The 13,436-nt window shown below is 33.4% G+C and overlaps 2 protein-coding genes across 3 annotated transcripts; both read right to left on the reverse strand.

Annotated features, from left to right (window-relative positions):
• Positions 1-1,299: 1,299 nt before the first annotated feature.
• LOC145103100 (transmembrane protein, putative (DUF1118)) lies at positions 1,300-2,349 on the reverse strand. Its single transcript, XM_079040641.1, has 2 exons — positions 2,095-2,349; positions 1,300-1,886 (listed from the first exon to the last, which is right to left on the reverse strand). The coding sequence occupies exons 1-2, from the start codon at positions 2,245-2,247 to the stop codon at positions 1,443-1,445; spliced, it is 597 nt and encodes a 198-aa protein (XP_078896767.1). The 5' UTR covers positions 2,248-2,349; the 3' UTR covers positions 1,300-1,442.
• Positions 2,350-3,817: 1,468 nt separating this feature from the next.
• LOC145103102 (ent-kaurenoic acid oxidase 1-like) lies at positions 3,818-6,450 on the reverse strand. 2 transcript variants are annotated; one of them, XM_079040643.1, is made up of 9 exons: positions 6,107-6,450; positions 5,973-6,013; positions 5,539-5,873; positions 5,158-5,418; positions 4,997-5,080; positions 4,821-4,899; positions 4,578-4,684; positions 4,369-4,487; positions 3,818-4,256 (listed from the first exon to the last, which is right to left on the reverse strand). In XM_079040643.1, the coding sequence occupies exons 1-9, from the start codon at positions 6,346-6,348 to the stop codon at positions 4,166-4,168; spliced, it is 1,359 nt and encodes a 452-aa protein (XP_078896769.1). In that variant the 5' UTR covers positions 6,349-6,450; the 3' UTR covers positions 3,818-4,165. The 2 variants fall into 2 exon arrangements, with proteins under 2 accessions (XP_078896769.1, XP_078896768.1); XM_079040642.1 differs by having other exon boundaries at positions 3,820-4,256; positions 5,539-6,013; positions 6,107-6,447.
• Positions 6,451-13,436: the final 6,986 nt, after the last annotated feature.

Genomic DNA, 13,436 nt, shown 5'->3' on the forward strand with positions numbered 1-13,436 from the left:
ATGTTAAATTATGTTTAATAATGTTAGTTGAGTGTTTGAAATATCACTTATAAAGATAATGACTATGTTAAATTATGTTTAATAATGTTAGTTGAGTGCCTTGAAGTGTGCCGAAAAAGTAAAAGTTAGCGTAAATAGTGCTAAAATGGGTTAATATAAAGGTATCTGTATGAGAACAGGTTATAGTAGGTATGAGAAGTGAATAAGAATTAGTGTAAATCATGCTAAATTGTGTTAATATAATGGTAACTTCATGAGAACATGTTATAGTAGGTATGAGAAGTGAATTTGAGTGAAAAGTCACAAGTATAAGCGTGAAAGTAGTAAATTTGCAAACGATGTTGGTATTATATGCAAAATAGGGACAAAAGTGTAAAAAGGGTGAAGGACCCATAAGGACAAGGTCTAAACTTTAAGAACCATTAAAAAGAATATTATTCACATATAATTGAGTAAATGAGAACTTAGTTACGAGGAATCATGAATATTGACAAGGTCTAAAACACTAAGAACCATTAAAAGAATATTATCGACATATAATTAAGTAAATGAGAACTTAGTTATGAGGAATCATGAATATTGACAAGATCTAAAACACTGAGAACCATTAAAAAATAATATTATTGACATATAATTGAGTAAATAAGAACTTAGTTATGAGGAATCATGAATATCAACAAGGTCTAAAACACTAAGAACCATTAAAAAGAATATTATTGACATATAATTGAATAAACGAGAACTTATTTATGAGTAATCATGAATATTAGTTAAATTAGACATTTTCCAAGTGATGGAAAACGTTAGAAAAATATGCAAACCTCTATGTTTAAAGTTGTATATATTGATATCTAGAGCTCAAATCCAAAAACCTTTTAAAAGTAAGTTGTAGTCCTTGACGCAAAGAATCAACACAAAAAATAAGTCGTTTAATGTGGATCTCGTATGAAAAAGTTACGCACTTTTGAAAAGGGCTACAAATTCTTGTGTAAGCTGTCAAAAAGTTGACAACCATTGACTTGAGTTGACATTTGTTGACCTCAAATTTAAGCAAGGAAACACCTTATTTTCTTGTCGTTTCAGCAAGCAAACCTTTCGAGAGTTAATGTGTGTAACCCATGGGAGATCATGTTTTAGTTTAGTAACACATACTTGTAGTTATATTGTAATGGTTTAATAACTCCCCATTTTTGTTTTGGGCTATTTAATGCTGTTAATTTATCTAATTATTTAATGTTATTAAAACCCTTTTGTATGGATACAAAATTACAAATGAAATAAAGCAAACAATTCTTCCAATTTTTCTAATAACTTCCTCCACATATTATAAAAGTTATAGTGTGTTGTAAATACATATTCCTTGGTAACAAATTTGAATCAGAACAAACATAGGTTATTCACAAATCATAATTACCAAAACTTTAATTCAAACAAACAACAGGCTAATCAGCTTCCTGTACTCCCTCTAACACGATCGAACCAACAAACAATCCGGTAGCTGTGGCAGCAAGCGTACCTGCAATGACGGTCTGCACCACCACGAGAGCGGTAGAATCATCTGGGATGTATACAATTGCTAGTATCGCCGCCACCAGAACTGGCAGCGCCGCAGATGCTAAAGCTGCCGGAGAGAATCCAGCCGCGGTTTCAAGCAAGCTGAGAAGCCCTAGCTCCTCCGCTTTTGACAGAATCCCCAATTTCTCGATGGATGAAAGAGTGAATCCTAGCTTCTCCGCCTTGGATAACAGCCCTGCTTTCTCGACGTTGCTCAACACTTTACGTTTTTCTAGCTTTTTGAATACGTCGACGTTTACTTCTTCGCTTCCTTCGAAGAACAGCCCAGCCCCAAACCACTCCTTTTTCCAACTTTTGTCGTACTTGTTCACCTGCAATTTGTGTAATCGTACTTGACTTGTAAATCAAAAGAAGAAAACAATTTGAATCTAGTACAAGTATGCGATTGGATTGAATTGGATTGTAATACACAAATGTGAAGATCCACGGTTATTCATGATGATTGAGATTGAATTCACGTCTCATTTCGGTAACACGAAAACTAAAAATAATCGAAATATAGTTTTGTTTATTGTGTACCTTCTTTTTCGGTGCCATGGCTAAAATCTTGGAGGATTTATTGGCGGGAAAGATACGACGGAGCGGCGAAGTGTTAGCAGAACTGAGACGACGGTCAACGGTCTTGAGAAAAGCGGTAGCGGTAGTGGTCGGAGGTGCTGTTGACACCGCCATTTTTCAACTTTTTTGGAGATTTTTCTCGAAGGGAGACCTCAGCTCAGATCCTCTTCTGTCTGTGTATCTTTGTTTGGGGCCAAATTGCTCGCTCTTCCATCAGCCAATCATATGCTGATAGGCCTATCTATCTCCACCAAATTGTATAAACAATGCTTAATTACTACTTTACCCCTGTTATATAAATTGGATGATACATTATAAATCATTTATATTACTCCATTCGTCTCAATATTATTGTTCGCACATAAAAAAAAAACACATGTGTGTTTTTTGTCTTTAAGAAAAACATTAATTACCACTAATTTTATTTAATAAAATGACAGTTTTGTCCTTACTTTGTATTTAATGTTCCATTAATACTTAGTTGGTTAAGTAATAATGAGAGGGTATTTTGGTAAAAATATTATTTATTTTTAGAAGTAAACTATTATTTTGGAACAAACTAAAAAGAAAATATATACTATAATTTTGGGATAAAAGGAGTATTTATTAACCTTTTTTTAATAACCAAAAAATTCAACATTTTCGAACATATTATTGAATTCACATAATACTTTACTTGGAATCAAGATTCTCTCTTGTTTACATTTAGTTTTTATTTAGGTCAACCGGAAAAAATAACTTAATATGAGAATATATTTATCATTTTATATACATATAATCATTCATATTATTTTTTTACACATTTAGTTCTTAATATTTTTTTTGTTGAAAAATAAGTTTTTGTTATTTTTGTATACATTTAGTATTTATAACCTGGCTTTTTAGGTTTTTTCTTACGAATCCTACGTGGGACAATCATTAATGATATGTTGACGATTGTTGATGCTTATAGCCAACACGACCTCAGTTGCTTGGTTTCTTAGGTCTTGTATTTCTTAGGTTTTGTATTTTGAACGTCTAACTTCTTCATACAATCTTAAATTTTAATAATCTTTATATCCACACGTTCGTATTTAAGTTTACTACAACTTACGTTTAGATTACTATTGTTAAAAAATAATATATTTTTACTTACAAGCTTTATATTCCTGCATTTTTTTATGAATGTATTTATGAATGATTTTTTTTATAAAATCGTAAGTTTGAAGATGGTTTTCTTTAATGAACTTGACCCATCCATCCATGAAGTAGTATTTATCTTTGATTTTAACGTATTTGATACTCCATTCAAGAGCATATTTGTTCTTGAGAACAACTGTTGCTCTCTTGTTGTTGTCTTTTTCTAAATACTTCTTGGCAAAAGCAGGCGGCAATGGCTGCAAAATATGATGAAGAACTAAAAATCTACGTAATGAGAAGCAAAAAAAAAATGGTTCATATGAGAGAGAGAGAGAGAGAGAGAAATTGTTGCAGATGACTATATAAATGGATGTAATAACTCTTGGCATACGTGACAACGATGAGTCGACTCACTACTGAGTCATTATTGACTCACCTGCTTAGTTGGTAGTTGACAAGGTAGTGTAACCTTAAAAAATAGGTAAAGTTACGAAGTTAATCGGTAAAACACAAGCTCCTACTGTTTAAAGGCAAAAAAAAGTCACGAACAACCATTTATTCATTTAAATCAATATACAAAACATTGTTGGGCTACACTGATAACCTATACAAGAAAGCAGAAATAGGAAGGTAATTATCTAATCATAAAGACTACAAAAAGTTATGCTAGGGGTTTGTTCGACTAACTATTTGGTATGAGAGGCGAAGTTTTCTTGACGATAGAAACATCTAAAATATTATTTCCTTTAACATTCAAAAGTACTTTTATATTTCCTTTAACATTTAAGGCCAAATATACTGCTAGATTTCATTTTTAGTGACCAAATTACTCAAACCAAGGAGTTAACAACCAACATACACTATTAACTTGCTTGACGATAGAAAATATATAAGAAGTACTCTTCAATAGGATTCATAGTTTTTCAATGGTAATTTCAAGACCATCTTCTAGTTTAGAGTGTGGAAGATATTTCACTTTCGCATCTGGATTCACCAATTGCCATCTGAAATCCATTTCAAATTCAACGGTAAATTAATGTTAATAGCATGTTCTACCTTTTTAATAAAAATCTATGTTCTACTTATGTAATGACACATATTTTAATGACTTCATACTTGTATCCCGTGGATAAATGATGGAGAAACATTGCGATTTGTAAACGAGCAAGCATATTTCCGACACAGATTCTCGGACCCGCACCAAATGCTTGAAAGTTTTCTGGTAGCATTGATCCCTTAAAAACATATACATTACTATTAGTTTTAAAAAAAGGAAAAAAGATACTACATCAAGAAATCTGAGAAGCTTAGAATATCAAACTTACATTCCATCTATCAGGGTCAAAACACAATGGATGATCGAAGTTTTTAGGATCTGTGTGGACATTCCTAAGCCATACAATCACATTCCATCCTTTTGGTATAGTATACCCTACATTATAAATAAAATATTTGGCTGTAAAAACATAAAACAAGTAAATAAATAGTTCCCTAATTACCTTTATATTCACTAGCACCTTGCTAGCATGCATTGCGTTAATAACTTATTTGCCGTCCAAAAAAAATACCTTGATACTCAAAATCTTTTGTTGCTACACGCACTACAAAACCAGCGATATTCGCCAATCGAATTGTTTCATCCACAACCTGAATGCATGAGTTTCAAAAAAGAAGATTCATACATCAAGACAATTAATAACTCGAAGGAGATGATTTAATTAGCATATAACCAAGATAATCATACCTTCATGGTGTATTCCAACTTTAAAATCTCATCGCTTGTTACAAGGAGTTCGCTCTTATTGCTTTTGAGAGACAAGTTCTCCTCCTATACATAATTGCGTGTGTTAAGATAAAAAAGTTCGAGCCAAAGAAAGTAAACCATATGGGCAAGTGTAGGTATACCCGTAGCTTTTGTAAAACGTTTGGGTATTTCGCAAGATAATAAAGAGCCCACGTCGTGACGACGACAGTTGATTCAAAGCCAGCAAGAAGAATGCCAGTAATGTTATCAAGAACCTCAGTGTCACTCAAATGGTTCCCATCCTCATCCTTGATATTCATCAAACCATCCATTAGATCTTGAATAGGTTGATCATTTTCACCGTTGTTTTTTCTCCTTTTATCCAACTCTTCTCTGAAAAACTCTTGGGTTTTTCTTCGACACTGTCAGAAAAAAAATTCAATGGGGCAGATATCATCTACACCACCTCTAATGATGACCAGTTAACTTGAAAAACATATAAGTTAAACATATAAATTAAAAAAATCATGATAATTAACTACCTGAAGCGCATGGTAAAATGTAAATCCTGGAATATTCAATGGGTAGGCTCTGAATCCACTAACCACTCCGGCTAAGTATTTTTTAAGTCTTTCGAGGGTAGCGCCAGGCTCAATACTAGCAAAATACATGCCGATGTTTTCAAATGAAACCTTCTTCATTTCATCATAGAAAGTAATTTTGCGGCATTTGGTCCATGATTGGAGAGCCGATATCATGCGTGGTTGCATGGCAAGAGCGATTTGACGAAGAGCATCTGGCTGGTTAATGCTTCGAGATACAAAACTTCGAAGCCTAAGATGTGCTTTTCCATGAACTCCAGCTAGTGATGTCTTGCCTGAAAGCTCGATCATTGCCCATCCATACTTGAAACTTTCAGTATCTCGAAGTACAAGTTTGTTTGTCACAGGTAAAAATGTAATCACTGAAGGTTTACCGAATAGGTGTGTCTTATACATTCCTATCCCATCGCCATACCTATTTAATGTCGTAACATATAATCAAACTTATGAAAAAAGCTAACTAAAGGCAGTATATTTAAACGAATAAACAGAAATATCAAATAATTACTTGTGACGCTTTGAGTTGATGTAGTCATCGGGGCGACGAAGGAATTTGAAGTACCATAAGAAACTGATCGTATCACCCAAGATCGGAAGTCCCATCTTGCCCGGAGGCAGCTTGGTGTCGCCTTTGGATGACCGGAGAGTTGCCATAACTAATCCGTACCATACATCGTTCCACCGCCACAATAACCACCCTACCGGTGGCAACAGTCCTATCACCACAGTCGACCATAGTCCCATCGCCATCGTGTCTCTCTAGGTTACGTTCTTTCACGTTCTTAATGAAGTTACATGTGACTGCATGTGTTTATGTTTTTGGCGTGCTGGAAAGATACCATTAGAGGAGTAAGATATTCGAACAACACTAGTCGACAAGTATGTAAATTATTTTATTGTTTCAAGTCTTGGATTTTGTGACAAGTTTGTAAATTATGTTATTGTTTCAAGTGTTGGATGTTGATTGTTGATTGGACGATAATATCGTTAGTGAAATGTCATTATAACCTTGCCCCAAGACCAAGTGGAGACTATTCTATATATAAATCATAAGTATTGATGTTAAACTCACGGGTCTTCACATTCTTACATTAATAAACTAATTATCCCACATGGAGAGTGCTACTGTATTTATAAATCTTTGTTATTGAAATTAAGAAATAGATTCCCCTACAAGAAATACACCCATTAGCGGCAACCATAGTCGTCCGAAAAAAGTTAGGGGTCGTCTGATAGTTGTTGATTGGGTTAGAGCTGATTAGGTTAGAAATGTTGACTGAGTCCACATCTGACTGAGTTTATGCTGTTTGATTATTTCTCTGACTGGTTGTGCTGAATGATAAAAATAACCATATTACCCTTGTGCCGGATAAAATAATTATAAAAATACAAACTATCATATAAAAACAAAATTAAACATACATCATTTAAAATCCAAATACAAAGTGTAATACAAAATCCAAATATAAAAATAAAAATATAAACTATCATACATAATAAAAAAGTACATCATTTAACGTGAACCACCATTTGAAAGTAACTTATTAGCAGTCTGGTCACGCAAAGTAGTCATATAGTTAACTGCTTCTGAACCCCATTCTATACCTTGTATGTTTTGGCCCTCACTTCCTCCACCTTCCACATCAGGAGTAACCATAGTGTTTTGTTCAAAGTTCGTAAATAAGTCATCTTCAATATCGTATTTCCTTATAAAATTATGGACCGCAACACAAGCAATGACTATGTCTCTTTGCACTGGAAAAGGATAAGGAGCCATTTGTTTTAAAATTGGAAATCTTGCCTTCAATACACCATAAGCACGTTCAATTATATTTCTAAGTTGTGCATGAGCATGATTGAACCTTTCTTCCTTAGTTAAAGCTCTATTTCTTCGAAAATCTGCTAACCAATACCTAGTATTGCGGTAGGGAGCCATAAATCCACGGGTGTTGGTGTATGCAGCATCACAAAGGTAATATTTATCTGTAGATGATTGACAAATTTATCTGATAAATAACATAAATAATAAAACTTATAGAAAAATTACAAACCTAGTGGAGGGAATGGAAATCCAGAAGTCGGATTAAATGCAACTTCTTTCAAAACTTTAGAATTATGTGTTATGCCCTCCCATCCAGCCCATACAAAGGTGAATATCATATCAAAGTCACAAATTCCGATTACATTTTGATAACATTCACTTTTTCCTCTTCCCCTATAGCGAGTTTATTGATCAACGGGCACAACTGCATGTATAAGTGTACCATCTAGTGCACCTAATGCTCCGGGAAATATGTGCATTAGTCGTCTATGTCGTTCTGAGGTATTTCTTGTTGGATTAGATGATGTTGGTACTATAATTTCTCTTGCAAAACACATCATTGCACATAGGACCTCATGAAAACATTGATGAATCGTTTGTGTGGAGTGATGAAATCTTTCTTTAACCGCTCGAAAACGTTCATTATGCCCTATAACATGTAAAAAGATAGCCACCTTCTCTTCAACACTTATCGTCCGATTACATTGCAACCAATTTCTTTCGGTAAAATCATTGCATAATAGTACAAATGCATCTTGTGAAACACGCATCATATCATAACATGGTATAGGACATCCGTATATCAAATCTTGCGTATACACATGTCCCTTTGCTACCGGTTCGCTAGCGCTTATTCTTTTAATTATTCTTTGCCTTTGTCGGACCAACATCAACTAATACCACGAGAATATCAGGAAATATAAAAAGTCATCTTGGTTATCCATGTCACCTGTTAAATGTCAAATACAAATTACATTTAGAAAATAATTCAAATAACATTTCATAACATATAAAAGGTCATCTTGTTTTCTAAACACATAACATTCCATAACATATAAATTCAAATAACATAAATGCACTTAAGAAAATAATCCATAACACATAACAACTCTAAACATAAAAATCCATCAAATGACCTATGACATACTAAAGTCAAACAATGAATCATAAAATACTAAAGTCAAACACCTAATCCAAACTTTCTTCCCGCATTTATTACCCACGACTCACAAGTCGACAAGTTAAGTCGCAACCAAATTTTCCTATTACCCGCACTTTCAGCAAATAACATAAGAGTTGTGGTGTATATCGGATCAAATTCTCCCCACTCCAAGCTTGCCAACTTCGTCATACAATCATCCATCTCCTTGTCAAGATTATTTGCTTGCGTGAATGCCTGTGCATCCTTGACAATTTCTCTGCCAACTTCTTTCAACTCATCATCAAGTGTTGTTTCCTTGGGACCATTTCGTTTGCCCCCCTTGTTTTTAGTCCGCCCAGATGATTCTTCACTTGCAGGTGAAGCACTAGTAGGTTGGGGTACTGTTGAGCTTGGGGTATTTGCATGAAGTGCTTGCTCTTCCATCTCTGTATCCTCAAAATCATGTGTAGTAAAGTCTTCATTGGGATGAGGTAGTGTCGAAGCTGGACCCCAACTGTGAACACCGGTCGAGGTCGCCCTATCAAACAGTTGGATACAAAGATCAGGGCAAGAGAGGGGTGCATTTCTCAGCTTATCTACATACTTGTTCAACTGTTTGAAATTTTAATAAATATTATCAAAGTAGTAAAACAAAATTTAATATATATATATATATATATATATATATATATATATATATATATAATATACCTTTGCTTCCGCTTCCCATTCTTCATTAGTCATGTTAAAAGAATTCGTTACGGGATTGTAAAGATTTCTGGTTTTATTTTTAAGTTTTAACCACACTGCATACTTTGCTTTCAAATAGTCGTATCGGTTTTTCATTTGTTTTTTGTCGACAACAAAATTATGATCTTTTTTCAATTTCTCCGCGACTACAGTCCATGAGCTTGCTTTTAGGCCACTACCCCCCCCCCCCTTCCATTACTTGTTAATTCGTGTATACAAGCTTCCAAAAAAATTTTGTCCACGATCTCTGACTTCCAACTAACTCTAGTTCTTTTATCTGTCATGTCTATTGTAACAAAAAAAAAAGAAAAAAAGAAAAAAAGAAAAAACCCTAAATCATCCACATAACATACATTCACAACATAAATCAAGCATAAATTTGATTTCATCACATTTTTAACAACATATACAACATAAAATTTGATTTCATAAGTATATAACAATTTTTGACTTTTGATTTCAAACAAACATGTATAACATATTCAACATTTTTCGATTTCAACTATCTAAAATATAATTTTATGCACACATAAGTTCATGTAACAAAAAACGGATTCTAACAACATAATTATAGCATATTCAGATTTAAGATTGTTCAACACATATTTAATTTACAACATATTTCATATTGTACCAAAGCACTAATGAGTAAGAATGGCTTATAGATAGTGCTTTAATTTAGATGAGATGGGACTTTTAATTTATATGGATAAACTCAAATACTTTGTATGCATGTGATCGGTGTCAGACAAATAAATAAAGGAAATTATGGATCTAATATTGGTTAGAACTTATGGAGCTTATATCTTCTACACATATGAGATATTTAAACGAAATTAATTTCACATGTGTGGTAAAATCATAATCAAGTTCATAAGAACATTCAGATTTCAGAGTTCATAATCTTTCACAATATTTTTTTTCTACAAACCCTTAAAATCGTTAACAATTAAATACATAATAATTTTTTTGCTCTCATACATATGCTTGCAATTCATCCATAATTGATTACATAAAAGCAAAAGAAAAAAACAGGAGGGGATGTTGGATGTGAAGGACGTCAATAGTAAAGTTGCATGTGAAGGACTTTCAACCATGAAGTATTTGGGATGAAAAAAACGAAACTGCTGTCGCCTGTGAAGGATCGTTGGTCGGAGGCTGTCACTGGTGGAAGGTGCTGAGGAGGAGCAACGACAACTGCTGTTGTTGTTTCTACCGATCAGTTTTTTTTGTATTAGGTATCCAGGGGCAATCGATGATATATAAACGAAAATATAAGCGTGGGCTTTTTCTCTTTTCCAGTCAGCCATAATTTCTCATCTGACCGAGTAAGCCCTTTGGGTCAGCAAGGCTGACCGAATCAGATTAAATGTTATCTTATCAAATAGTCCGACTACTTACCGGGTCAGCAGTCAGCACTTACTAGAGCCGGTAAGTTCAAATCAAACATGCCCTTAGCTAATCGTCGGTAAAAGCAATAGCGGCGCTACTCCTCTTTTGTTATTGATCAGATTGTCGCCGGTAATAGTGTCGTTAGTAATAACATTTTTCATTTTTTAATTTTTTTAATCAACGATTTTGGGTATAAAAAACTGATACATAACAACGTTAAAAAAAGAAAAAAATTACATAACAACATCCGACTAAATACCAAATACTGTTATAATTAATTTCATACAAAAATAAAACAACCAAAAGTTTTACAATTATAACAAGTAGCAAAGTAAGTTTTACAATTCTAACAAGTAGCAATGTGCGACAACAAGTATAACATACAAATAAAGCTCCTCCCTGCGTACCATCATCTCCATTCCTATCGTTTACTCTTTGATTATTCTGTGATTAAACAAATGAATAAAACTCCTCCCTACATGCCGGGTCGTTGAGCATTGCCCGAAGATTTTCCAATTACATGATAAATAACAACATATATAAATTTGTAAGTTAAATTATCAAACATAAACAAAAACTACCAAAGTACATTCCTCTTTCTTGTAAATAAATACAAGATATACCAAAAGTACAATGCTATTTCTTGCACTTGGGACAAAAACACAATTTCCAAATCAACATACTTTTTATGATGCCAAAGTACATTGCTATTTTTAAATTAATGACATAAAACCAAAGTACATTGCTATTACTTGCACCTGGGACAAAACTCCAATTAACAAAGTTTTTAGCATATAATCACCACAAACCAAAATTACCAAATCAACATGCATTTTATGATGTTAAAGTACATTGCTAGTTTTAAACTAGAGAGAAAAAACCAAAGTACATTGTTATTTCTTACACTTAGGACAAAAGCACAATTAACAAAGCTTTTAGCAAATAATCACCACAAACCAAAATTACCAAATCAACATGCATTTTATGATGCCAAAGTACATTGCTATTTTTAAACTAGAGACAAAAAACCAAAGTACATTGCGATTTCTTGCACTTGGCACAAAAGCACAGTTAGCAAATCAACATGCATTTATTGATAGCAATTACCAAAGCTTTTAGAAAATAATCACCACAAACAAAAATTACCAAATCCACATGCATTTATTGATATTAAATAATCTTGTTTTACCTGTGATGGTTGTGGTGGTGGTTGGGATGGTTGTGAAATCGGCGTGATAACAGAAGGTTTCCGGCCAATGCCTCTGATATGGTCACGTCATGCTCCTCAAGGGCAGACCTAGCTAGGTGCCCGGTGTGGCACCAGCAACACCTAGCTTTCGCGCACGTAGTAGAAAAAATTTCGGTTTTTTTAAATTTACCTATTGTGCCACTACGTAAAAAAATCGTGCAACCACTAAAAAAATATTGTGCAATTACAGAAAAAAAATATTGTCACTTTTTTGGGAATAATCAAACGAAAAAAAATAATAACAAGCGCAAATGTCAAATGTTTTAATCAATTATTGTCTAATAGTCCAATTGCCCAAAGCCCAAAATAAAACTTAATTGGATAAATTAGCAATTGTGCTAATTGCTTGTAAAAAAGATAGCCCAATCCTAATTAATTTAGTTTGTAATTATCTATTATCGGTACAAGTAAAAAAAACACGATTACAACAATTTGACTACTCGACTTCTGCTCCTCTGCATCCAAAATTACGTCTGATACTTCATACTTCAATGTTCGATCGTTAGGCCTACTGTCGGACTCGTCCTCACAATCCTTCATTGTTGATCGATTTCATTGTTCGATCGATCACAATCCTTGATCGATTTCAACAATACTCAATCACTCAATCAATAGACTTCTTTCAATTTCTACTATTTTGGTTTATTGGTAAATAAAATCCACTTCAAAGTTCAAACTTCAAAGCCCTACAATACAATGAAACAAGTAAGTTTTACTACCAATTCATTTAGATATTTGAAATTGATATGTTTTTTTGAAGTTATTGATTGACTTGGGTGTAGTTGATTTGTTTTATTGAAGTTATATTGTTTGCTTAGGTTATATTGCTACGTTTTTTTGTTGAATTGATTGTTTGATTAGGTGTAATTGTTATGTTTTTATTGAATTTATTGTTTGATTAGGTGAAAGCAACTTTTTTTATTGAAGTCATTGTTTGATTATGTGTAATTGTTATGTTTTTATAGGTTAAACTAAGTGGTTATTTTTACCAAAAGACAAAGACCTAATCATAATGAAAGTGGTGAAGAATGTTCCCAATTACCAATCACCAATCAATCAATCCCTTCCGTTTCTAATCCTAATGCAACTCCACAAACACCAATCACCAATCAATCAATCCCTTTGGTTTCTAATGCAACTCCACAAACACCAATCACCAATCAATCAATCCATTCGGTTTCTAATGCAACTCCACAAACACCATGCTCTAACCAACCTAATGATAATGTTGACTTGAAAGATCTTCCAAAGGACCCGATGAATAGGCCATTGATTACAAGTTACAAACCAAATATAAGAGATGATGTAAGAAGAGCATATTTGCTTCAAGGACCGTGTCAAGTAAGGGCACATAAGTTTCCTAAAAAAATAGATGATAGATTAGAAGATTCGTTCCTTCATGGTTTGATGACTTTGATTGGTTGGAATATAGTGTGAAAAAGAATAGTGCATATTGTTTATATTGTTATTTGTGTGGGGAACTC

This window comes from Lactuca serriola, chromosome 4, assembly GCF_051521515.1.
Source record: "Lactuca serriola cultivar US96UC23 chromosome 4, Lser_US96UC23_V15, whole genome shotgun sequence".
Taxonomy (NCBI): domain Eukaryota; kingdom Viridiplantae; phylum Streptophyta; class Magnoliopsida; order Asterales; family Asteraceae; genus Lactuca; species Lactuca serriola.